This window comes from Crinia signifera, chromosome 8, assembly GCF_055691185.1.
Source record: "Crinia signifera chromosome 8, ASM5569118v1, whole genome shotgun sequence".
Lineage (NCBI taxonomy): Eukaryota > Metazoa > Chordata > Amphibia > Anura > Myobatrachidae > Crinia > Crinia signifera.
Window position 1 is genome coordinate 108,841,064 of NC_139224.1, and position 26,379 is coordinate 108,867,442.

General features: G+C 43.8%; 1 protein-coding gene across 1 annotated transcript; it reads right to left on the reverse strand.

The window, feature by feature from the left end:
• On the reverse strand, positions 1-25,925 carry LOC146026353 (putative defense protein 3). The gene is made up of 6 exons (XM_083156955.1): positions 25,870-25,925; positions 18,979-19,189; positions 15,855-15,997; positions 12,145-12,236; positions 5,304-5,391; positions 1-429 (listed from the first exon to the last, which is right to left on the reverse strand). Exons 2-6 carry the CDS (start codon positions 19,178-19,180, stop codon positions 364-366), a joined length of 591 nt encoding a protein of 196 aa, XP_083013081.1. The 5' UTR covers positions 19,181-19,189; positions 25,870-25,925; the 3' UTR covers positions 1-363.
• Between the last annotated feature and the right edge of the window lie 454 nt (positions 25,926-26,379).

Below are 26,379 nucleotides of genomic sequence, written 5' to 3' on the forward strand. Positions count from 1 at the left end.
TTTTCAGTATGTAAAACAAATATTTATTTAACATGACTCCTACATTCAATATAGAGATGTGTCCATGGTATGACTCAGTAGCGCCTAGCATCTTTGTGTGCAGGGTTTTCTATCACAATGTGTGTTATTTGCAAATGGGTGCGAATAGGACGCACAAGCAGCTTCTGTTGTTTAAAACAATTTGCAGTATGTCTATATGCTATGTGTAAGTATGGCTGTATCTGCGTATAAAATGCTATGCTACAGTGTTTTTCTTGAAAATGGAGTCCTAAAACATGTTCATTTCATCACACAAAAATGTATCATATGAAAACATAAAGCAAAAATTGGTTTATTCTCCACTTGACTTCAGGTTCTCAGTCTTCACATGGCAAGCATGGTATAGATCAATACAGTAAAACTGAGTACAAACTGGCTTAATGCTGGAACCTGAAATATAAAATAAATGATGAAAATAATGGATGTTTATGGATGTTTCCAGAATTCATGGTAAAATGACAGAGTTTGAGTTATGGGTTGTCAGTTGCCTAGGAGTTAAGGGTATTCCCATTCAAATGTGGTTCAATAGGTCTCCAGTAAAAAGATAAGTTAATAAGTCCACCTCAAATGGTCAACAGGGTCCAAAGGTTGACATGGAATAAGTCGACACAAAAAATAGTCGACACAGGTCTTTTTTGGTTTAATTTTGTATGTTTCACCATACAGATGGAGCCCTTCTTATTCAGCTCCTGCGCTCGCCAGAATGTCCACACTGGTGAGTGCTGGCTGATAGGGACTCCATAAGACTGGGACGCACGAGTGTCTCACACGCACATGCGTCCAAGTCACTCGCCGGATGGGCGGTGGAAACCCTGCCCGTCTCCACTTCAGGGAGACGAGCAGGGTTAGGGGGGGGATCGGGGGGGCAATACTTACCGGCAACGGCGAGCAGGGAGGTGGCGGAGGACAGCGAGGAGCTCTGTCGGAACAGGGTGAGCAAGTGTCTCATGCACGGCCCCTACCAACGGATGATGGGGCCTGGCGGCTGGCGGGGGTTGGCGATTCTATCGCCAACCTCCGCAAGAACTAGGCCGGCTCCATCTGTATCTGAGCCAAATTAGTGGAAATGTGTACCCTGGTGGGCTTGCTTTTCTCGACACATTTTGGACACAATGACACTGCACTACCACTGGCCCTGCCACATTGCTATTCCCAATTGTAGTCCACATGGATGATAAACAATGAAAAAGTTGAATGAATTGTAAAAAAACCCTATGTGTATGTTGACCATTGTTACATTTGAATCTGTCGACTTTAAGCACTGTCTAACTTTTACCTGTCAACTTTTTAACCCTGTGGATTGGGGTCAACCTATTGGGGTTAATTTACTAAAATATGAGTTCTATTGAAGATGGGATTGCTATGGACAACCAATCAGATTCTATCTATTAACTTCGAGAAGGTGCTTAATAAATAAGAAGTAGAATCTGATTGGTTGCTATGGGCAACATCCCATCTTCAATAAAACCCCTATCTTAGTAAATAAGCCCCATTGACTTTACATCTTTCAACCAGATACACAAACATTATATTGTCCAGGCTTCTTCTCAAAATTGAAAATGGAGGTAGGTTGTTTAACTGTGCTTTGGCTAACCAATCATTTACTTTTATTATGTCCCACCTTCCTTTACAAATTATTCAAGGGACACTTACCCAGGCTAACCAGTACTCAGACATTTGAGTTCCATGCTAAATCCAGCCATTAAATAGAAACCAGAAAACAAAGTGTTCCAGGGGGTTATTCTGATTCACTCGGAAAGGCACGATCACTCTAAAATGGACAAACCCATATGCACTGCAGGTGGGGCTTATGTAACATGTGCAGAGACATAGGCGCCGATTCTGTGGGTGCTCAAGGGCTTGAGCACCCACAGAAATTCATGGGCACCCACTGGTGGCCACCCCCTGAGTCCCGCTGGCCGCTGCAGCAGTGCTGAGTATTTAGCAGATAAAAAAAAACATACCCGCCGCGGCTGCCCTACTATAGGACACTTCTGCCCTTTTCAGTCCACACCCCGCACACACTTACGCGTCCTGTGTCACACTCTCCACCTGGTGCCATCACCGACGCCAACCACCTCCCCCTCCCTCTCCTAAACGCCCCATTTGTCCCACCTCGGCTGCTGTAGCAGAGCAGTGCGAGCCTACGCAAGGAGGTCTGGACTCGGAGCGAGGCAGCTTACCCGGTCCCCATCCCAATCCCCAACAAATGGAGACAGACTACTGGCAGGAGCGAGACCACCCAGGCCCAGCCGCCCAGGCCCAGCCACGCAGTGCTCAGTCAGGCCCAAAAATATCTTTATCAATATCAACAGTTATCTGTGCATCATTTCTCATGAGAAATGATGCACAGATAACTGTTGATAAAGATATTTTTGGGCCTGACTGAAAGATATTTTTGTATTATGATGGAAGCAGGTGGCGTGCCAAGACCCCTTGAGAGGTGCTGCTCGCTTCTGGCCAGCATGGCAGTGTGGGCATTAAAGTTTGGGCTGAGCATCTTCTCGTGCCCAGGTGGTCCATAGTTGTGGAGGCTCTGCTGGGTGTTATGGATGGAGCCCACACCATTGCACAGGGGGCTGCCGGTCAAGGGTGACAAGCTTTGACCCATGCCAGTCATGTCCTTGTAGGGACTGTACAGGTTGTTCATGGCCCTGTCATCCCTCATGAGTGTGAAGCTGCCACTGACATTGCCAGTCAACCGCTGTGGTGGTGGTGGTGGGGATGATGGAATTTGTCAGAAACTGTGAAGATGGGTGGCAAGGGCAGGAGTGGTGTATGTGCTGCTCATGCCCATTCCAGGGGGTGAGGAGTCACAGGGCATACTCATGGCATGGTGCAGGGGGATGGACAGCTCTGGCCGGTAGTCCCCAGTCCCATTCAGGATGGAAACTATGCTGGAAGGTTTGGCTTCATAATAACAGGATAGTCAGGAGGATTAATAACTAATGCAGCTCCTTTGTAATAAAATACAGTTGTCTTCAAAATTATTCAACCCCCACTGAAATTGAATGTTTTGGCCAGTTTGACATTGATTTTGATCATTCAGTCATCTTGCTTACATTTACATGAAAGAGGCACTTGTAGGTCAGAGAAATATAAACTTAAGTTTATAATGAAATAACCACAAATGTCTTTTCTGTGCTCACATCATTATTAGTTTTTATTCAACCCCCAAGTGACATTCAATCTTAGTACTTAGTACAACATCCTTTTACAGTTATAACAGCTTTTAAACGTGAAGCATAGCTTGACACAAGTGTCTTGCAGCGATCTATGGGTATCTTCGCCCATTCTTCATGGGCAAAAGCCTCCAGTTCAGTCAAATTCTTAGGCTTGCGCAGTGCAACTGCTTTCTTTAAGTCCCACCAGAGGTTCTCAATCGGATTTAAGTCTGGTGACTGCGATGGCCACTCCAAAATGTTCCAGCCTTTCCTCTGCAACCATGCTCTAGTGGACTTGGAGGTATGCTTGGGATCATTGTCCTGTTGAAAGGTCCAACGTCTCCCAAGCCTCAGGTGTGTGACGGACTGCATCACATTTTCATCCAATATCTCCTGGTACTGAAGAGAATTCATGGTACCTTGTACACGCTAAAGCTTCCCTGTACCTGCAGAAGCAAAACAGCCCCAAAGCATAATTGACCCTCCGCCATGCTTCACAGTAGGCAAGGTGTTCTTTTCGGCCTTATGCCTTGTTCTTCCTCCTCCAAACATAGCGTTGATCCATGGGCCCAAACAGTTCTAATTTTGTTTCATCAGTCCACAGAACACTATCCCACAACTTTTGTGGTTTGCCCACATGACTTTTGGCATACTGCAGTCGACTCTTCTTATTCTTGGGAGACAGCAAGGGGGTGCGCCTGGGGGTTCTGGCATGGAGACCTTCATTACGCAGTGTGCGCCTTATTGTCTGAGCTGAAACTTCTATACCCACATCTGACAAATCTTTTTTCAGTTCCTCAGCAGTCACACGGGGACTTTTATCCACTCTACGCTTCAGGTAGCGCACAGCAGTCGAAGTCAGGATCTTCTTTCATCCACGACCAGGTAGCATTTCAATAGTGCCCTTTGCCTTGAATTTGCGAATGATGCTTCCTATGGTGTCTCTTGGTATGTTTAACTTCTTTGCAATCTTCTTATAGCCATTGCCCTTCCTGTGAAGACAAATCACCTCTTCTTTTGTCTTCCTGGACCATTCTCTTGACTTCACCATGTTTTTAACCACACCAGTAAATGTCTAGAAGGAGCTGAGTATCACAGTCATTTTAAAGCTGCCTAATTGGTGCTTATTATGCTTGATTGGTGCTCGGTGACATCCACAGGTGTTTTCAATACCTGATTGAAAACACCAGAATTAACCTCTCTTCTTCAGAGTGGTAGTCTTTAAGGGGTTGAATAATTGTGGCAATGAAGAAACCACAAAATACACATTTACTACTGTGTTATATAAACAATTGATGTCATTTTAGTTGCATTTGGTTCTTTAAAACGTCCTTGTAGGATTTCATTCTGAATACAATTCCAAATGTACACTATAGTCCCTAAACCCCTTTACAGCATTGGGGGTTGAATAATTTTGAGCACAACTGTATGTGGCACACTGGCATGTCTATATTCAGCATGTGACTAGGGCTGTATCTGCATACAAAATTATATGGTACAGTGTTTTCCACACCAACTTTTAATTTAGTATGCAGATATAGGGCGGGATGTATTAATATAAATTTATTGGACTTTTTGGTCTGTGATGTACAGTATAGTCATATCATTAATACTGAATCATTTTGGTGGCATTGATTACATTCAATACATTTCATGGTGTGTATCGTTAAATTGTGTTGTAATGTGTAAAAAGGGGGACTCTGCTGCCGTAATTTGAATATTGGAGACAACTGTGCTGTGTAATATAAATTGGTATTGTGTGGCCACGCCCCTTCCCCGTGAAGCCACTCCCCTATAGTTTTGGCTTGAGCACCCACCAGCAAAACGAAAAATCGGCACCTATGTGCAGAGAGTTAGATTTGGGTGGGGGTGTACTTCAAACTGACATCTATATTGCAGTGTAAAAATAAAGCAGTCAGTATTTACCCTGCACAGAAACAATAAAATACCCAAATTTATGTGGGGGGGCCACTCTGGGCCTCGGCAAGCTGGATATAAATGCAGGCCAGAAACGTTTTCAATGAATGTTTATCTCTTTTTTTAGTAGGGAAACTGTCCTGATCTGTAATGAAGAAATCATCTACAATGACAATCACTTACCAAGAGCTCTGATCCTTTGGAAGCAGATGGTATTTTATCACTAGAAATGTCCGTCCAAAATGTATTCAATTGTTGCACCACTGTAGCCCTAAAAGAAATTTAGATAATTTATGTTTAATAAAATGTAAAATAAAATGTAAAAAAAATCACAAACATACAAATAATCTACAATTGTATTGTTAACTAACAATCTGGCGAATCCCCACCCTCCGCCGCCGTATCCCCTCGCAACCATGCGTTATGAAAACACATCCCTTCGCATTTGCCCACAGCAGGAGAAATCGTTTGAAAGTTGTCGACCATCAAATGATTTCACCTGCCCTCGCAAATATACAGTAAGCCAATGGAAACTGGCTTATATTTGCAGGTGGCAGGACGAAGACATACATGACGTCTGCCCCCCGACACACTTCGTCCCGCCTGCATTTTACATACAGTAGGAACACCCAGCATTTTCATGGGGACACCCATGAAACGTTTGGTGCTCCAATGCCCCATCACCACCCCCACCCCCCATGTGCGAGTGCCAAGCCCACTGTGCAGGTCGGTGAAGGCACCCGCACAGGAGCCCTACACAAGGCTTAATATCGATCCCCCATGTGAACACACAGGGGACCGATGGAACCAGAATCAGGCCCTTGGTATACAAGCCTGATTGAGATACTAATGAGATACTAGCCTGGGAAATTTCTGAATGTGGCTGTGGGCTGTCTGGGATCCCTCCTTATAGGGCCTGATTCTGAGCTGGGCACATGCGGCCTTCCATGCATTTAATGCTGTAGTTGCGTCAGTGGTTTTATGCTATACCAGGCCTTTCCCTGGTCTACATCCATGTATCTAAATGCGCACATGCAACTACTTAAACTGTATATGCACATTCTAAGGACTGTAGGGGGGCATTGATGCAGCATTGTGTCTGGGTTGACGTGGACCTTTTCTGGGTGGACCTCGTGACTGTATGATGTCACACATAGTTTATGCGACCCAAAAGATGGTGTTTGCTGATCGCTCTCGGTTGCGCAGCCAGGGGGCTACCCATAACATGGTATAGTGAATCGCTCACATAATAATAATGAGATTACAAGATCTGGGAGGGACCCAGCCTGCCGGACGGCTTTGTCCTGTGCTGGGTGCCCCCCTGCAAGCTAACGTCGGGTGTTTTAGTTTTGTGATTTCTCGCAAAACTACAACTCAACCTTAATTAAGCTCAGTGTGTACCCAGCTTTCTATATAGTGCTTTATAATCGTGAATATGCAAATATATTTTGATGAACATGTTTTTATTTATAAGTGAACTCAGTTTTGTAATAGTATGGTAAATATCTTTATTACAATTTATTGCTATTTGTTACTGAGTGCCAGACAGCTGGTGCTGCTGCAAGGCCTGGCTCTTCCCTTAAAATCAGTCTTTCTGTGTATCCCACTCCCCCACCAACCTCACCCCTCCTGTGTCCCCCTCCCCCCATCATCATCACTCCATTTAAGTGTCCACTCCCCCCACCATCACACTGTCTGTGTGTCCCCTCCCCCCTATAACATCACTCCTTCTGTGTCCCCCACCAACATCTCTCCTTTTGTGTCCCACTCCCCCCACCAACATCACTCCTTCTGTGTACCCCTCCCCTCACCAATATCACTCCTTCTGTCTCCCCTTTCCCCTAACTTGACTGCTGGTACTGCTTAATCTCCTGGCTCCAGTTGAGTTTGAAGAAACTCAGAGAGCCCGAGGTGTGCTCCCAACACCCAGTGCAGTGACCTAAATTGTGCATAATGGGCATATGTACGTTTGGATCTGCTGCAAAAGGATAATGGCCCAGTTACTCCCCTAACCCTCTTAGGGGGAGGGGGTAGCCCATAAGGGTCATATACACAGCCCATTAAAAAAACGTGGCAAACTAACGAAAAAAACAGAAAACTTGAAAAGTGACAAACGTGAGAGAGGGAAAATAAATTATTTGGTGTACAAGCTCACCAGTGCAGAGTTCAGGCACCCCCAGGTTTCCCCAGGTGCACAGTGCAGCCTCGGGCTCCAGTGACATACTTAACAATGGTATAGGAAATGTGGCTGTCAGCAGCGTAGCTTTGTTTGGGGCGCCTCCCCGCCGTTAATGGGGGGGCGCCCCCTACTCCCCGCCCCCCCGTGCCTGCCCCCCTGTGCCCCCTCCCCCCATTGCCGCATGCTTACCTGTCCGCGCGTCCCGGCTCCCCTCCTGGCTTCAATAAATTCTATGCAGACGGACCACGATAAAATGGCCGCCCCCATACCGCAGACAGTTTCAGAGAATAGTCTGCTTTATGGGGCGGCCATTTTATTGTGGTCCGTCTCCATAGCATTGATTGAAGCCAGGACGGGAGCCGGGACGCGCGGACAGGTAAGCATGCGGGGGATGGGGGGCGGGGGGATTACTATAGCACCGCAGCCCCCCCGGCGCCCCCATATGTACAGCGCCCCCGCGCGCCTGCGGGGGCTGCGGTTCTATAGTTACGCCACTGGTGGCTGGTATGGGGCATGGACTGCCTCCTGGGAATGCCACTCCACCTGCACCCACTCACACATGGAGATCCACTGCAATAGAGACACCCAGCAATTAGTGGTGCCTAGTGGCGAATCAGGATTCGCTAGGCGACCAATAGCGGTATCCGGGAGGAGGAGCCACTGGAGGTAAACAAACATCCTCTGGATTCTCTTCCTTAGTCCGTGGGGTTCGTGTAATTCGGCTTGTTTTTTTCTTTCTTCTCCCCTGGATGCTACATGGACCAAAGAGGACGTGATCTACACCGGAGGACCCTTGTAAGTATAATTTGCTTCCACAGGTACCCATATGGATTTCTTCAGGATGCACCGATGGACGAACGGAGGGCTACCTACTGGCTCAAGTTTTATTTTTCTTGTGTGTCAGTGTGTTATATAACTATTTGGATTGCTCTGCATGCTGGGACTTGTGGTTCTCGAAGTCCCTGCATGTGGGGGAGGCTTGCTGGGACTCATAGTTCCACAGCAATATACAATAGTGTTCATCTATTTTTTACACAATTTGCGACTGCTCCAGGGACAGCCCCAGGCTTCAACCTGGGTATGGAAATTCTGGAGGGGGGATCCCCTTCATTGGGGGGGTCCCCACTCCCCCAGGACCCCTGACCTTATATAATAAGTGTCCCCTGGATGTGACATTACCCTGCTGACTGGTTCGGCCTGGTGCTGGTTCTTAAAATATGGGGGACCCCTAGTCATTTTGTCCCCCGTATTTTGGGAACCAGGACCGGCCCTTAGGCCTGTTGCTGGTTTAAAAAAAGAAGGGGAACCCTAGTCGATTTTTTCACTAATTCTTTTAAACCAGGACCAGCTCTGTAATTTTCTTTAAATTATTTAAATTTAAATTAAATTATTTATTTTTCTATTTTTTTACACACTGAAGCCTGCACGAATCTGACTGATCCATGCAGGCTTCTGCCAAATACGCCAGGAAAATTAAGTGTATTTTCCTGGCGTATTCGATCAGCAATTAGCGGCTGTATCCCGCTAATTTCCAGTAATTAGCAGCCGTATTAAAAATACGGCCACTTAGCAAATTTGGAATCACCATTCTTTTTAATGGTGATTCATATTCGTATTCTATTGATGGCTTATACATTCGTATTTGAAATACAAATTCAAATCTGCCATCAACATGAATACGAATTAACATATTTTTGGGATAGTAAATCCCGAAAATACAAGTACGCCTAAAAAAATCAACACATTGCACAGGGACTAGGGCACACTGACACACACCCATACATTACACAGAGACCAGACGTACACTGACACACAATGGCCTTTATTCAGATGTGATTGCAGTACAAATTTGTTTGGAAAATGGGCAAAACCATGTGCACTGCAGGTGGGGCAGATGTAACATGTGCAGAGAGAGATAAATTTGGATGGAGTGTGTTGAAACTGAAATCTAAATTGCAGTGTAAAATCAATGCAGCCAGTATTTACCCTTCACAGAAACAAAATAACTCACACAAATCTAGTTCTCTCTCTCTGAATGTTTGCCCATTTTCCAAACAAATTTGTACTGCGATCAGATCTGAATAAAGGCCATTGTGTGTCAGTGTGCCTCTGGTCCCTGTGTAATGTATGGGTGTGTGTCAGTGTGCCCCTGGTCCCTGTGCAATGTATGGCTGTGTGTGTGTGTGTCAGTGTGCCCCTGGTCCCGGACTGGCACCCACACATATGTGACAGACTCACTGACACGGTGTGGTGTGATGAGTACCTGGACTCTGGACTTGCCGGCTTCAGATCTTCACGGCCTTTTCTTGGATGAACCTGTGGCAGGGAATGGCACAACCCAAGGAGGACCCACAAAAGCAACAGTACCACAATTAGCAGCGACAGTAATTTTATTTACCACTACACTGACTGGCCGCTGCAATATTTCAATAAGTTGCAAATGATGTAACAAATACTCAATAAACAGGCATTTATAGTAAAGCATAAAATCAAACAATAATCACTCTCTACTTCAGCAATCAATTTAAATGATTCAAAAATCTCAATATACTCTAACAACAAATCATTTAACATACACTGCCACAGAATACCAGTCTCTGGCTCAAACCAATGGTCCCTCGTCGACGGGTCCTCAAACATATAAGTGTATGTCCCTATGATAGTGTGCACACCTATTTATGATTCCTAGGGAAGGGTGAATGACAACAACAATCCTCACTGAGGGGCAGGCAGATTCCCGGCTCAGGGGTAACCTCCTGTTTGTAACTGTAAAACAGGCTGCAGGGATAGCCTCAATATAGAGCTGTCCTGGACAGGGTGAATCTAGCAGGCACTTCTCTGCCCTGCTTCTATATCCTTTTACTGGGGTTAGGCAGACTTTGTCCTGTCTGAAGGGCTCAGTAGGGTACTAGCCTTTGTAGTGGGAGTCTATGAGGTGGCTCTATTTCCTGATATCCCCTTACAAGGGTGCAGATGCTGTCTCAGGGGGACTGGATCAGTAACTTGGGTGTTGCTGGCTTCTGCCACATGAATCTCTGGCTATACTGCTGCTGGGTGCTGCAGTGTGCTCTCTCTCTCTCTTCCTTCTGCTCATACTTGGGACAGCAACCTCCTTTATCTTCCTTTCACATGCCTCAGTGCACTTGTTCCCTCTGTCTTTAGGCAGCACTCTCCTTTTCTCTCTGACACTGGAGTTGTTGCAGCCCTTCTTCACAAAGCTTTTACCCTCTCTCCACATGTCCTCTCTCACACTGCTGCTGGGATCCCCTCTGACCTCCCAGCTTCCTGTCACATGTGCAGGGACACTAGCTGAGTCTGTTAACCCCTCACAGCCCTGCTGACAGGGGAAAGGACCTGTTCTGGCAGCATTGGCTGCAATGTTAACTCCCTGGGGGCACAGGAATAAAAGGGGTGGAGCGGGGTGCCACACATACATTGCATAGGTGCTCGCACACAATCTCCTCCTCCCTTCCCCAGGCAAGGAGTACCTGCCCTTCCGGCTTGAGGAGCAGTGCTTTCATCTTCTGGCTGGCGGCACCATATGACACCATACTGTACCAGTCCTTTGCAGTGTGCAGGCAAGGGGGGGGGGGGGGGGGGATCGGTCACCAGCAGCCGGCCAGCCCTGTGCAGTGTGCAGGCAAGGGGGGAAGGGCGTTATCGGTCATCAGCAGCCACTCAAGCCATGAGCACTGTGGAAGGTGGCAGGCTGGCAGCCAGACTTTAGGGCATACTAGCCTACCCGACCCTCTCCATGCGGGAGAAAATGCTCTGTTCCTGGACTTCACTGGTAATGTATGATTGCCATCACCTGAGGTGAAACACCTTTACCTAGCTCCCCACAGGTGCTGGCAATCATACATTACCAAGGAAGTCCAGAAACAGAGCATTTTCCCCGCATGGAGAGGGTCGGGTAGGCTAGTATGCTTTAGGGGATCGGCGACGTGCACAGTAGAAGGGCTGCGGTGGACTGCTGCAGCTCACAGAGGACTCCTGCTGTTGCCTCCAGCTCCATGAAAGCGGTGAGCGCCGTGACCCTGTGCCCCAGTTGTACAGGCTCCCCCCTGCCAGTTGTGCCTTCAGTGGGAGAAAATGTCCTGTTTTAGTTATTAAGGTGTGCCCATACACGTATCCGATTTGGGCCTCCCATCTGATTGGCTGAGTAAATTCTCTCAGCCAATAACCGGCCGGACAGTCTGTTCAAAATATTTTTTTCAAATGCAGTAGCTGCTGCCCGCTCCGCCTCCTGGCAAATGCCACTACATGCTCCCCACCGCCACTCGGACTCCGCTGTCAGCTCCCTGGGAGTTCTTTACATGCAATAAATCACATGTGATTTATTACATGTATTAATGGCACATCAGGGGTGAAATGTAATAGGATGAGAGATTCAGAAAGTGAGAGATTTGGTAAGAAATCTCCAGTTTTTTTAAAGTGGCAATCATTGACACAGCAAAATCACACTGGTTTTGCTGTGTCAATGATTGCCACTTTAAAAAAACTGGAGATTTCTTACCAAATCTCTCACTTTCTGAATCTCTCATCCTATTACATTTCACCCCAAGTGTGAAATGGTAAACGAGCCTCCTGGGGAGGTGCAAACAGGTCCAACTTGTCCTTCGGACAAGTCGGACTAGTGTATGGGGGCCATTAGAAATGTTGGAAGCCAAGGTATGTAAAGTGGAGAATGCCCTATTGTGAATCTGGTGCCCATGCCTGCTGTGATATATACTTATAAAACATGCAGTTATGTACATACTTTAAATCAAATACAAAATGTTTATATTTATGTTTATAAAGTGCTTTGTGTTTATTGCATCCAGCTCTGCATATTATCTCCATTACCTGAACTGTATATCCGACTTGACTGTTGCTGGAGGCAGCCAAATCATTTCTACGCTTGCCTTAGGAGTGTTCGAAGTGTGACTCACTGCACTCTGTGGAACATCAGGTAAAATAAGGATGTTAATGAAAGGTCACTGAACAAACAGATGGGATTGTATTACAGATTAGTATTTGTTATTTATGTAATAAGCTACAGCCAAACAGATGGAGTCAGTTCTTGCACAGTTAATTGCTTATGTGGTGCTGATCATGTGGTGCTCCTAGATCATAATAGTGCAGCAAGCCGTGCGAGGGGATGCAGTACACTTATATAGTGCCCGTGTCGACATAAGTTGACATATACACCAAAAACTTGAAAACCAGTGTTATTTGAGATTTTCGACAGTGGCGCCCTCTTGATTGGTTTGTGGATTGTTAAACATTTATCCTGAAAGCAGTTTGTTACTTTCTGAAGGGTTATTAAATCAGATTTAGGAGGGGGTTATTATCTACACAGCTAGAGTTTCAGAGAAAGTAAAATTTGTTCCATCTCATGTATATTTCTCTGTATCATAGTGGAAGAAGCAACACTTCCATCTTCGATAATGTATGACCACTATATGGAGGATTCATTGTTTATCTGATACTAGTGGCTATTCAGATGTGGTTCGAGTTGAAATTCATGCAACAAAGTAACAAATATTGGTACTTTGCTCATACGCAGGACTTGTTTGGCAGGATCGCCTTCCTGCCCCCACCTTGTCACTTTTATGGCAAGAAGTGGGCTCAGTGGCCTCCATTTCTCCAAACCGAGGCATGTACCCACGATTTAGGGGCAGAAAGTGGCCATTGATCTCTGTGGTTGCACAGATATTTCCTGGTTCTCTGTGATGGGCAGTTTGCATTGGTGAATGAGTGGTTCTATTTTTCATCCTAATGATGCCCATACACTAGGGCAAAATTGCATATAAACATTCGATATCGATCGCATCGGTGCAATAAATCACAGGATTGTATGCACATCGAATGTGTCTCCCGATGCAATGCGCACCCACGTTGGTCGAATCTCGCATCTCAAGATATTATGTGCACATAATATTTATCACATCGCATGTGCAAACGCATGTGGTTTTTAAACACGTGTGATTTATTGCAATGCGATCTGTCAATTTATCTACTCCCAGATAGCCCATACCTCATTACATCAACCGATTTCAGGTCAAATGGGGCATGTGATTTATCGCATGATTATATATGCACATCGAATGAGGGGAAAAAGCTCTTCAGATTTTCGCACTGGAAGCTTCAAGAGAAATCGAAGCACGATATTGCATCGCATCCGATTGCCCTACTGTATGGGCACCTTTAGATGCAGCATCAGACCACTACTGCAATTGGAGGTGTCTGCTTGTAATAGACACTTCCTGCTGCATTACTATAAAGCACTATCACATAGCAACACAAACCACATCTGAAAGACCCTCACTGATCATTATGTAAGCTGAATGATGGTAATTTGCTTTTGCATAGGAGTAGCTTTTACTCTAGGCTTATAGTGATTATTATCCCATGTGGATGGTCCATTACATAATTTGGAACTGTTGAAATTAACAAATGTTTGAAAATAAAGACCAAGCATATTAAATAGGATCACCTTCAAATGAAGATCTGCTGCAGGGATAGCCCTATCCTCATTACCACTCCCAGGAGACAAAGATCTACTGTAGGGAACATCCCTATCCTCATTACCACTCCCAGGATATAGAGAACTACTGTAGGGAATATCCTTATCCTCATTACCACTCCCAGGATATAGAGAACTACTGTAGGGAATATCCCTATCCTCATTACCACTCCCAGGATATAAATAACTACTGTAGGGAAGATCCCATCCTCATTACCACTCCCAGGATATAGAGAACTACTGTAGGGAATATCCCTATCCTCATTACCACTCCCAGGATATAGGGAACTACTGTAGGGAATAACCCTGTCCTCATTACCACTCCCATGATATAGAGAACTACTGTAGGGAATATCCCTATCCTCATTACCACTCCCGGGATATAGGGAACTACTGTAGGGAATATCCCTATCCTCATTACCACTCCCAGGATATAGAGAACTACTGTAGGGAATATCCCTATCCTCATTACCACTCCCAGGATATAGGGAACTACTGTAGGGAATATCCCTATCCTCATTACCACTCCTAGGATATAGGGAACTACTGTAGGGAATATCCCTATCCTCATTACCACTCCTAGGATATAGAGAACTACTGTAGGGAATATCCCTGTCCTCATTACCACTCCCAGGATATAGGGAACTACTGTAGGGAATATCCCTGTCCTCATTACCACTCCTAGGATATAGAGAACTACTGTAGGGAATATCCCTATCCTCATTACCACTCCCAGGATATAGAGAACTACTGTAGGGAATATCCCTATCCTCATTACCACTCCCAGGATATTGGGAACTACTGTATGGATAGCCCTATCCTCATTACCACTCCCAGGAGATAAAGATCTACTGTAGGGAATAGCCCTACATTCATTATCAATCCCAGGAGATAGAGACCTACTGCAGGAATAGTCCTATGCTCATTACCACTCCCAGGAGACAGATACCTACTGTAGGGATAGCCCTTTGCTCATTACCACTCCCAGGAGATGCAGATCTATTGTAGGGATAGCCCTACACTCACTACCACTCCCAAGAGATGGAGACCTACTGTAGAGATAGCCCTACATGCATTACTACTCCCAGGAGATGGAAACCTACTGTAGGGAATATCTCTGAGCTTATTACCACTCCCAGAAGAAAGAAAGGTACTTGTTTCCTAGCAGGGCGCCCACTAAGCAAATAGCATAGTGTGCTATTCTGCGTAGGAAAATCGCATTGCGTACCATCTATAGTGCTGTGCAATGTCCATGTTAACTGCACAGGAGTGCTTATACAATTAAATATTGCATAGGATCCCATGGCACCAAATGTGATGTGATGCAATGCGATATTTGATTGTACATGCCATGAGATGTGATGAGTGCTTACAATGAGATGTGATGGGTGCTTAAAATGAGATGTGATGTGGTGTGTGCATAGTATGTGACAATTGTCTGGATACTGGGGTTGACGCTAAACAATGGCGTAGGTGGAGGAGCTTACAATTGTAAGCACCCATCACATCACATACTATGCACACATCACATAGCATCACATCTCATTGTAAGCACCCATCACATCTCATTGTAAGCACTCATCACATCTCATGGCATGGGTGCTTGTACAATTAATATCACATCACATCGCATGGTAAAAACGTACCATGCGATGCGATGAGATGCGATTTCACTACGTTTGCGTACGTAAGAAATCTGGGCGCCCTGCTAGGAAACAAGTACTGAAAGAAACCTATTGTAATTATAGCTCTACACTCATTACCACTCCCAGGAGATGGAGACCTACTGCAGGTATAGCCCTACATTATTATTACCCATTACAGATACGTTTTTACTATGCAAAACACTACAAATCAAAACATTTAGATTTGTTTTTCAGTTTCTAAAATAACCTGGGCTAAACATCAGATTTTGAATGAAAGTGAATAGATGGCATTGGTATTGATAGTGTGTAATCACAGAAAAAAAACATAAATAATTGTGGTCTTGCACAGTTATAAGATATATAAAAGTTCAAAACTACACACTACCCTATAATTGACTTACTGCATCACTAGTACATTTCAGAGTTTGGACTTCTGATCCATTGACCACGAATGAGCCCAAGGGAGTGTTATCATTAATTGCTCGAGCCTGAACCAGGAAACCTTTGAAATCAATAACGTTCGGGTTTTCTTTACTAAGAGTCACTGCAAAATGAGAATGTAGTTACTGTACATGCTTTGGGAAGTGTGGCTAGTGTTTGCACTCAATCTCCACTGCAACACAGAATAATAAAACATGCCGAGCCAGCGTCACACACACACACACACACACACACACACACACACGTAACAATGCCAGCAAAACAATGAATGGGAATAGAGTGCACCTGAGCTTGACTCAAACATGAGTAGAGGAAGTCCACACTTTTTTGCTTTGGAGTATTTGTCTGATTCAGACCTGAACGCACAGCCTTGCAAATTAATGTGCACGCCGTGCGTATGGATATGTACTGCTACATATCCATTCATAGTCACAGAAAAATATCCAAAAACAGGTGCTGTGTAGCCCTAGACTTACTCGGCACAGCGATAGAAAAGGGCATATTGGGGCTGAAGCAGATATAACAAACACTCCATGCCTTCATTTTTCCAACCAATTGCACTAAACAGACGGTTTCCACCCCACAGGCCTACTTCATGTCATTCGCCTTGCAAATGCCGTGCATTTAGAAAAAGTAGCAGGACGTCATGGCAGGATGGCCTCGCGCATGTGTACTGTGAACCATAGGCATGCACAGTGTAATTAAAATTTAATGAAGTTATTATAATTTTACATTTTCTTCAGTATATTCTAGAGCACACTAGTCAGTAAAATTCAACAAGACACTGAAGAAGTGAGCAGTCATACAGCACAAAGAAAATAGAAATATACAGCACCTGGGTTTGACTAAAAAAAATGTGGGATCTTTTAAGATCCCACATCTACCCGTGTGTTTTATGAATTATTTATGTTTATGATGTATGTTTATTTTGTACAATAAATTGTCATTTTTTTTTTTCAAAAAGTTTTTATTGACAGGAAAATCATCAATAGAAAATAGAACATTGCGATTAGTCTATACAATAATATTCCCCCATCTAGTGCACAACACTAACCTACCCCCCTCAGCCTAATCCTATCCGCCTGCATACTCTAACCCAAAACCTTTCATTTGCAGTCTAACCCTAATGTTGACACGTTGCCTTTTGACATCATCATTTTTGACATTGTGGTTTCAACATTGTTATTGTGGATCTTTTGACTACATTCTGGAAAGTACATATGACAAATCCACCTGAAATGTGACATAATCATCGTCATGATAATAATAATAATAATAATAATAATAATAATTATTATTATTATTAGAACTTGACATCAGTCCCTGCAAACCCTTAAACAAACACATATGGGGCTATCTAATTACCCATGATTCATCCCATTGCCGGGTATATCCCATTGTCCCCAAAAGCTGATGTGAGCAGCTACTAATCGGATTTTGTTTGACATACCTGAGACAGGCAAAACCAAATTCCCAATGAGCGTTAGATTTTTGGGGATGCAAACACAAAAACACATGTTTCACTGAATCTGCATGTTTTCCTGCAATAAAGTGTCCCCCGTGTAACTCACAGAAGTTTGATACTCAATCATCGGGGGCCACAGATTCAGCATCAGACACAGGAGAATAGAACAGGGTGGCTGTGCCCCAGCAGCTGAGGGGAGGTATGAACAAGTTGCTGCTGTTGAGAGCCTAGGTCGCAGTCAGAGCCATATTGGGAGAGGTGTGCTAAACCTTGGACAAAAATAAAGTAGAGAGAGAGAGAGAGCGAGATAAGGGGTAGATGTATGAATCGGTGTTACTGTTAAGGGAGGAGACATGATAAAATGGCCGGTACTTTATCACCGGCCAATCAGCTCCTTAAGTTACAGGCTGGGTAGAAAAAGAGACAGTTACGAGCTGATTGGCTGGTGATAAAGTTTCAGACACTTTATAACTTCTCCTTCCTTATCACTGCTTCATACATCTACCCCAAAGTTCCTGCCAATAAGATCATGTCATGTTGCATGCTGAATTTAAAAAAAATTACAGTTAGGAGCTGATTGGTTTGCAGTTTCTTCCTCTCCCCTATCACTCTCCAAGGCTTAGTCCATCTGCCCCTAATGGGGGCATTTAATACGGGATTCCGACTGTCAGATTGTCCCGACAGTCGGAATGTTTTCGCCAGCTTCTGACACTAATTTCACTGTTGGTATTCAATGTACCGACAGGTGATGATTGGTATCGGCGAAAACAGCTGCAAATTGTTGGAAAAACAACATTGAATTGTCGGTAATGACAGTACTGAATAGGCAAGTGGCGATTATTATATCAGCACAGATTGAATACCCCCTAAATCTTCTAGGCCTGGATAGAGTGCCCCTTTCCTCTTTTAACACTGCGACCCTGGCTGTACTGATTCTACTTATCACCAGCCTCTATCTTGCCAGAGAGCCCCAGCATATTGAGTGAGCCTCAATTCTTCTAGGGGTATACAGTCGTTAGATCGACACATATAAGGTTGACATGCATTGGGTCAACCACTGAAGGTCGACATGGCTTAGGTCAATCGATGAAAAAGGATGACATGCCTAAGCCCAACATGGTTGGAAGGTCGACTCAAGCATTAGGTCAACAATGTCAACATTTTGACTGTAGGCCTAGCCATTGTCGACCTAATGCTTGTGTCAACCTTCCAACCATGTCAACCCGCAGGCATGTCGACATATATCATGTGTCAACCTAAGCCATGTCGACCTTCAGTTATCGACCGAATGCATGTCGATGTAATATTTGTCAACCCAAAGACCCAAATCCTCCTAGGGACACTTGCACAAAGTCAGGGATTTAGTAGGATTACAGCCAGGTGTATGACTCATGTATGATACCGAACCGGTGATAATGATCATCATTTTCATATACAAGTTGAAAAGTTTTTAGTTGAAAAAGAAACAGCTTTGTAACAGGCTTAGAACTGGGTGAGGAACAGCCAACTCTCTCTTGGTGTGCAACATTGCACTCCTATTTCTCATGCATGCTTCATTGATATAATCATCCATACTACCCTTAACACCTCTACTATGTAGTATAAAACCGGTAATTTACCTGTAAATGCGCTTTTCCCAGAGTGGGTGACACTAGAATAGGACAGACGATATGGAGCAGGGATAGTCTGAGGGATATTGCCCCTATGTCTCGGCACCATTGTCTCGCAGGCTAATGCAATGCTTCCATTAGGAAAGGCATGAGCATATGTGGGGAAAGAGGTGACCAATATAAAGATGATTTTCGTTATGGACTGCTCCATTCTCCTGCCCTGCTCGGGACAAAAATATACATTTTAGTACATATAACAGAAAAGACACTTGCACATTGAAGCTACGGAGTTGACTCACAATTTAGAAATACATAACTAGATCCTAAAGTAATGCTATTAGACTGGTGTATTTATACTGAATGCCATGTTTTTGCACCCAAGGGTTCAGGGAGGCCCCACACCACACACACTGCACCATTTTTTTTATATTTGTCCTCCACCATGTCAGCAGCAGCACTGCTAAGTCCCCATGCGCAGTAAGAAAATCACTGAGAAACTGCCCACCGCGCCATTATCCCGTAGACCTAAGCACCTAAGACTGTGACAGCGCTAGTAACCCTAGTGCCCAGAGTCTACAGTGCTGCAGGATAGAGAGAAGGGGGCCCAGGTGGAGTCTACACAGGTGTCTCCTACAAGTGTAGCACCACCAGAGCAGAGATACCCTCTCCTGGGTACAGTTTGTTTGCAAATTGTATTATAATGGAGATCTCTGTATTACTATTATCATGTAGGATCTACGTATCTTTTTCTGGTCTATTGTAGGGTTCTGGGGATTTTTTTTTTCCTAGTCTGATTAACCCCTCTCTTACATGTACCTGTCATGCGCCAATAAATTGTTTTGATCAAATACCATTCTGTGTGATACTGATATAATCATCTATCAGGGAGACCCACAACATAAATCCCCCATATAATAATGGCAACAGAACTGGTCAGAACGGAGCTAAAAAAAAAAAAAAACTACACAAAAAATGATGGTATTATGAGGTAAGTAATTAAAATACTGAACTACTGGTCTCAGCAAGCACAGGTGGTCATTAACTGATTAAGGGGGAGAGGTATGAATAATTGGAGAGATAAAAGTTGAAAGTTATAAAGTACCAACCAAGATACAATAGCAAAAAGCACCAATCGATATCAAGCGCTGTATGTCTTATTCTACACTGCGGCTGCGCCAAAGGGGGAAATTACCAAACCCCTTAAAGGACCAATGCAAAGGAAAAAGAAAAAAAGGGTGCAGCGCTGTGTTGAATAGAATATAATGAAATTTTATTAAAAGAAAAAATTTTTTATATATAAAATAACAGTTAATATGGCCAACAAGGACAGACAGGACTCACAACATATATTAAATTGATTAGTCCATTCCCCTCTCAACCAACTGGATTTTAGTAAGTTGTTAGATGCATGCAATATTTATAATACTCCTAATTGTTAGGGATCAGGAAAGGATCATACACCACTCCTGAGGAAGCCGCTGATACGTGTAACGAGGCGGAGAAACGCGTAGAGAGGTAGAGGGGACATCGTTTGGCGACAGACTTGCAGCGCTTGTTCTTGGATATGACCGGGTAAAAACATCTACACCGATGGTCGGAGACAGCAGCGCAATATTCATCTAAAGCCTTAAAGAAAACCCCATCCCTGCCTCAGAACTGGAGATAAGCTTGAGTATACTCTAAATTTTAAATTTGCATGTGCACAGCAAAGCATTGACTTTCCTGATCCCTAACAATTAGGAGTATTATAAATATTGCATGCATCTAACAACTTACTAAAATCCAGTTGGTTGAGAGGGGAATGGACTAAACAATTTAATATATGTTGTGAGTCCTGTCTGTCCTTGTTGGCCATATTAACTGTTATTTTATATATAATTTTTTTTTTCTTTTAATAAAATTTCATTATATTCTATTCAACACAGCGCTGCACCCTTTTTTTCTTTTTCCTTAAGATACAATAGCAGCTGGTTACATGGGGGGTTATTTTGGTTCACTCTTTCTGACAAATTCCTTCTTAGATGGACAAAACCATGTGCACTGCAGGTGGGGCAGATGTAAAATGTGCAGAGACAATTAGATTGGGCTGAGTTATTTTGTTTCTGTGCAGGGAAAATACTGACTGCTTTATTTTTACACTGATATATAGATCTCACTTTGAAGTAAAACCCCACCCAAATCTAACTCTCTCTGCACATGTTATATCTGCCCCACCTGCAGTGCACATGGTTTTGTCCATCTAAGAAGGAATTTGTCAGAAAGAGTGAACCAAAATAACGCCCATAGAAACAGAATTTGATGGCAGAGAAGAACCACTTGGCCCATCTTCTTCCCATGTACACACTTGGGTTAATCTTTGTTAGGAGAGATCCTACCTGTATATTTGTTTGCTTATGGGAGGAAATCTGTGTACCCAGGAGAAAACCATGCAAGCATGGTGAGAATATACAAAGGCATTCGCAAGGTTAGGAGGCGGGCAGGGAATGGCAGTATTGGAACGCCCAATGTTTTATGAGTGTCACTGTCAACTATGAATAAATTACAATAATAAGTAACTTAGGGGTATATTTATTAAGCTTTGTGGCTGGTACTTTATCAACGGCCAATCAGCTCCTAACTGTGAAGTTACAGGCTTGGTTTGAAAAATGACAGGTAGGAGCTGATTGGTCGGTGATAAAGACCAGACCCTTTATCACTTCACAGAGCTTAATAAATCTACCCCGTACTCTCCTGTAGCCACGCACTATCTATCAAAATGCATCCATACATTAAATGGCTGTAAGCACACTGATTGGTGAATAACTCTAGCCAACCACCAATCAGCATTCCGACAGTTATTCACTGTCTGGTTGCAGACTGGGAGGAAGGTATAGAATGCTGCCTGTCACTCTGTGTCATTCACAGTTAGAGCATTTAAACAGGATCCTCTACCTGCCTCTCAAGAAGCTTTAGGGGCTCAAAGGCCCATAGAATCAAGGGCCCCTGGGCAGTTGCCCAGTGAGCCCATACAAATAGACGGCCCTGGATGCAGGAGGTGTCTGTAACAATGTAAGAGCTGGCAGTGCACTCACAGTAGACTCCAGCCCACAGCTTACAAAACCCAAAGCAATGAAAATAGGGGTCAGGCCGCAAGACCATGCTCCTGCCTGTCAGGTCATGCCCCTTCCCAGAGATGCCACACCTTCTTTTTGGTGGCACATCTTTGCCACACCGGGTGCCAGTAGATAAAGTGAGGCCACTGTATCTCTCTCCACTTTATCTCCCTCCAAGCTTTGCTACATTTTCCCCCTTGGGCAGAGTTCAGGCAGGTGTTTCCTGGTTGGCTAAGGGCATTAACAACGTATTTAATATTGGGCGAGTATTTCACCAGGTAAAAAAACAGTAAAGATTTGCCTATCAGTATTCAATCATGGTCGTTTTCACTTGTTTAGAGTACATTTTGGTCCATGCCATTTCACTTTTGTCAAATCGGCATGGCCAAAAAAGGTCACAAAAATGGGCGGAAACGGCCGTGCAAAAGTCACATGAATTCGCAGCAATTTCAACGATTTCTGAGGTTTCCACTGATGCTAGTATGGGGATTGAATAGGGGGAGTCAAATTCACCCTAAAAAGGACAAGTGCAGATTTTTCACCTGGCAAAGAATTCACTTGGGATTGAATACCCCTAAATGTCATAGCACATCACTGTGAGGAAGGGGAAAAAATACATACTTTTTCAAGAAATTGTGCAGCAACTGAGACCTGTAGTTTACATCATCCTTAAATACTGTAGGTGTGCTGAGGACTCCAATTGAATACAGATATGGAGTTGGGCACTTTATATTTCGAAATAACATCCTGGTTGGCCAGAGCCCAGGAGCATTGCTGGTAGAGGAGAATGGTATGTTCCCCTGTTGACAGTGCAAACCGTAGCCAGAGCCCTACAAGTACCATGCCCATGTAAAATATTGGGGTGTGGCTGAATCACCGGAGACATGGTCACACCCCCTCATGGAAAATATGTAAAAAGAGTATTTGATGAATGCAGGGGAGGGGGGTACTTCAGCACTAGCAATTTTGAAGTGGGAATGTGATCAGCAATCGTTCCTTCCCTGCCCACACAGGCTATTCACTGGCACCACTGCAGCCTAGCAGACAGCAGCGTGTTCTTGGCTTAGAAGGGAGCTCTTGCTGCTACTGCCTGGCAAGGAAAGGAGTGGCAGCAGATCACACAGCCCCCCCCCCCCCATTAGGCCTGGGACCAGTTGAATAGTACCCACCTCTCTCATGCAGCCCTGCCCACAGCAGATGCCAGTGGGTCCGATGGCTAGGTGGGCTAATTTGTCCAATCAGAGTGGAAGCACTAACTCCCGATTGGCGCATAGAGACTAGCTTTACACTGGACTAGCGGCAGCTCTCTCTGTGCACCAATCGGGTTCAGGAGAACATGTGGCTATGCCCCCTCACTCCTGCATGCCGGGATTAGGGATGACCATCGTTGCCTTTGCCATGGATCTTTGATATCTATGGCAATAGTCCAATTGGCCATCAATGGTGTTATGCTATGCAATGGATAACCATCAATGTTTTTACATATCGATGGTCATCCATTTTGTTTGACTGATTGACATGTGGGCCAAATGTGGGTCAAAACATGGGGGCGGGGCTTCACGGATGTTGGGGGTGGAGCTTAGCTCCCAGCCCCTTGGGGGGGGGGGGGAGATAACAAAACTATTTGTCTAAGCTTGACATCGATGGTGGGAAACCATCTGGTTCTCCCCCATCGATGGCAAAACTATTCTACATTGGCCATAAACCCTCGATGGACAATGGCGATTCCTAGCCGGGAACAGCAGCGCATGCATGCCCTTCAGAGACCATGTACAAATGCCAGGGTTGATTCCTATAGATTGTAAGCTGGCAGCAGGGCCCTCTTATCTCCAAGTCTAAAAAGAATCACTAGGGTGAAAAAGCAGAGGGCGCCACTAGGTGGTTTGTGTTAACCAGCAGCTCACACTCAGAGGGGGGGTCACTCCTCAAACAATAGCATGTGGCATTTTCCTTATCTCCAAGTCTGTCTGTTGCAACCCAGTTTGTTTTATCATTGTCTACAATTGTAAAGCGCAATGGAATCTGCTGCACTATATGAGAAACTTAATAAATAAACTAAATAAATAAATGCAGATGTCCAGTCGGTCCCTGGCCCACAGCATAATATTCAGTGGAATATCTTCTTCTCCCTGGATGTTACTAACACTTACAGTCATGGCTTCAATGCTTTACACTTCATTTACTATAGATTTCTACTCACTGACTTTCCTAACTTCATCTATCCCTTCTCTAGTCTCTCTCATGTTTGCTGCTATCTTTTTTTCTGATCTGTCACTCTTCTCCCTATACCAGTCAGAACTATATTCAAACACCTCTTTCTCACTACAGTACAAAGCTGTCTCCACCTCGCATCGCCTTCCTACATCTCCAGCTTAATATCATGTTCTCCCCACCCAAGGATATAGGAATCTCTGAGGCCACTGCTAACATCTGGAGAACCCTCTCTTGCTGTATTAGACTTTCAACCAGTTTCCCAGCCTTATATTGTTAATACACCCTATTCCTTAATCTACAGTCACTGCCCTTCTTTACTTTGAGCTTGTGATACATTTGTGTGACTTCTCCTCTCGAAGAAGTTGCATGTGATCCCCCCTTGAGCCACCTGGGACCTTCCTGGGTGGCAGGATTGAATGCGAGGTATGGTATACATAGGTGTGCACAGCACATTTTAATAGGGGGTGCACTGTCAAAGGGGTGTGTGTAGCTCCACCTATTGGGCGTGTCTAACTGCCAATCAGGCGTGTCTTCCATCAACTATTGGCACTCGCTACAATATAAAAAGTCTCTCAGCTACACAATAATCTCCTGCCTATTTCAGTTTTAATCTAATTACTCTGTGTAACCGTACATGCAAATACAGTCATAAACATATATGGATGACACAGGTATGTAGTGATATGACAATGGTCTAGTACAATTAACAATGCAAACACACATAATTGATTGATGGGCGATTCTTTAAATGTAATACAGTTCTAAAAAGCAAATGTCTTTGGTTAAAGGTATTGCTGGCATTGCTAGCGGCAGAGGTGTTCATAAGGGTGGGCACAGCATTAGGGACTGCGCATCGCATTGGACCGGATGTAAATCACATGTGATTTGGATGCTTTTGATGATTATCAGAAGTGCCCTCTACCCTGTATCTTCTCTACATAATTATGCTAAATGCTCACATTAATTATGTGTCTATGTGAATTCATATAGTATTAGTCAGCGTTATCTCCCAGTGCAGCGCTACAGAACCCTTGTGGTACCATGTACATAAATAATAATAATAATAATAATAATAACGTTTTGCTGAGCAGAACATTTTACCCCTTTAAAAATCCCTGCTTAGTGGGTGGCTGCAAATAACTGTCACACTGTAGTTTCCAGATCACCTAACAGGTCAAACGTTTCAGGAAGAGTTCATCAACTGTCACTTCTCCAAAGAGTAAAATGGTGATGCATTGTAAATAGCAGTTGCCAGGCAGACATTCTGTAAAATAACTCCAAAATAAAGCAACCAATTACAATGCCAATATATTTCTGCAAATCTACGGGCCATGAGCTTTAGTTTGGTATATGATGGATACAATAGCATCCTAGAAATAAGTTGCTCATAAAAGTCATCCCTCTGCTATTAATATATATATATATATATATATATATATATATATATATACATATATATATATATATACAGTATATATATATATATATATATAAAATAGTATTATTAGAATTTGTATTATTGCCCTGTGATGTTTTATAATGTTAAAGCCTGTTTATTAAATTAACATAGCATTAGTAATATCCTTGTACTCACAATAATAAAATGTGCCCACGTCCTGGAGCCCGTGCAGTGTGAATACTTATAATGAGGGTGCTTCTCAGTAAATGAGTCTGCTTCCCCTTTATCCTGCTCCACCTTTTAAAAGTCACATGACTAATAAGGACTATATATTGTGTAAACTTTATTTAAAAAACTCATTCATGTCTCAATTAATGCTTAGAAATCCAAACACACATAAACCACTAAGCAAAGAAAAGACAATAAAGCATAAAAATGAATGTTAATTATAAGGACATTACTTTTTAAATCCACCTCTAGGCTTTCTAAGGCACATTATGGACTGATGACTCACTTATAGTCATATAATGTACAAAATGCAAAGATGTGCAATATGTATGTATATAAACATGCAAGTAGAGTCAGGCAGGAAGAGAAGATAATATACAATAATTAAGAAAAATAAATAAATGATTTGCACAGACCTAATTTACACATGTGACACTGAATTGAACACAGAAAATAGTCTGCAAACTACTACGACCA

Bases quoted from the DNA above. Each gene is read 5' to 3' on its own strand.
- LOC146026353 (XM_083156955.1), bottom strand. From the start codon at position 19,180: ATGGAGCAGTCCATAACGAAAATCATCTTTATATTGGTCACCTCTTTC. The intron at 12,237-15,854 runs GTAAGTCAATTA...GATGTTCCACAG, and splicing joins TGAAATGTACTAGTGATGCA to AGTGCAGTGAGTCACACTTC. The intron at 5,392-12,144 runs GTAATGGAGATA...AATTTCTTTTAG, and splicing joins AAGTCGGATATACAGTTCAG to GGCTACAGTGGTGCAACAAT.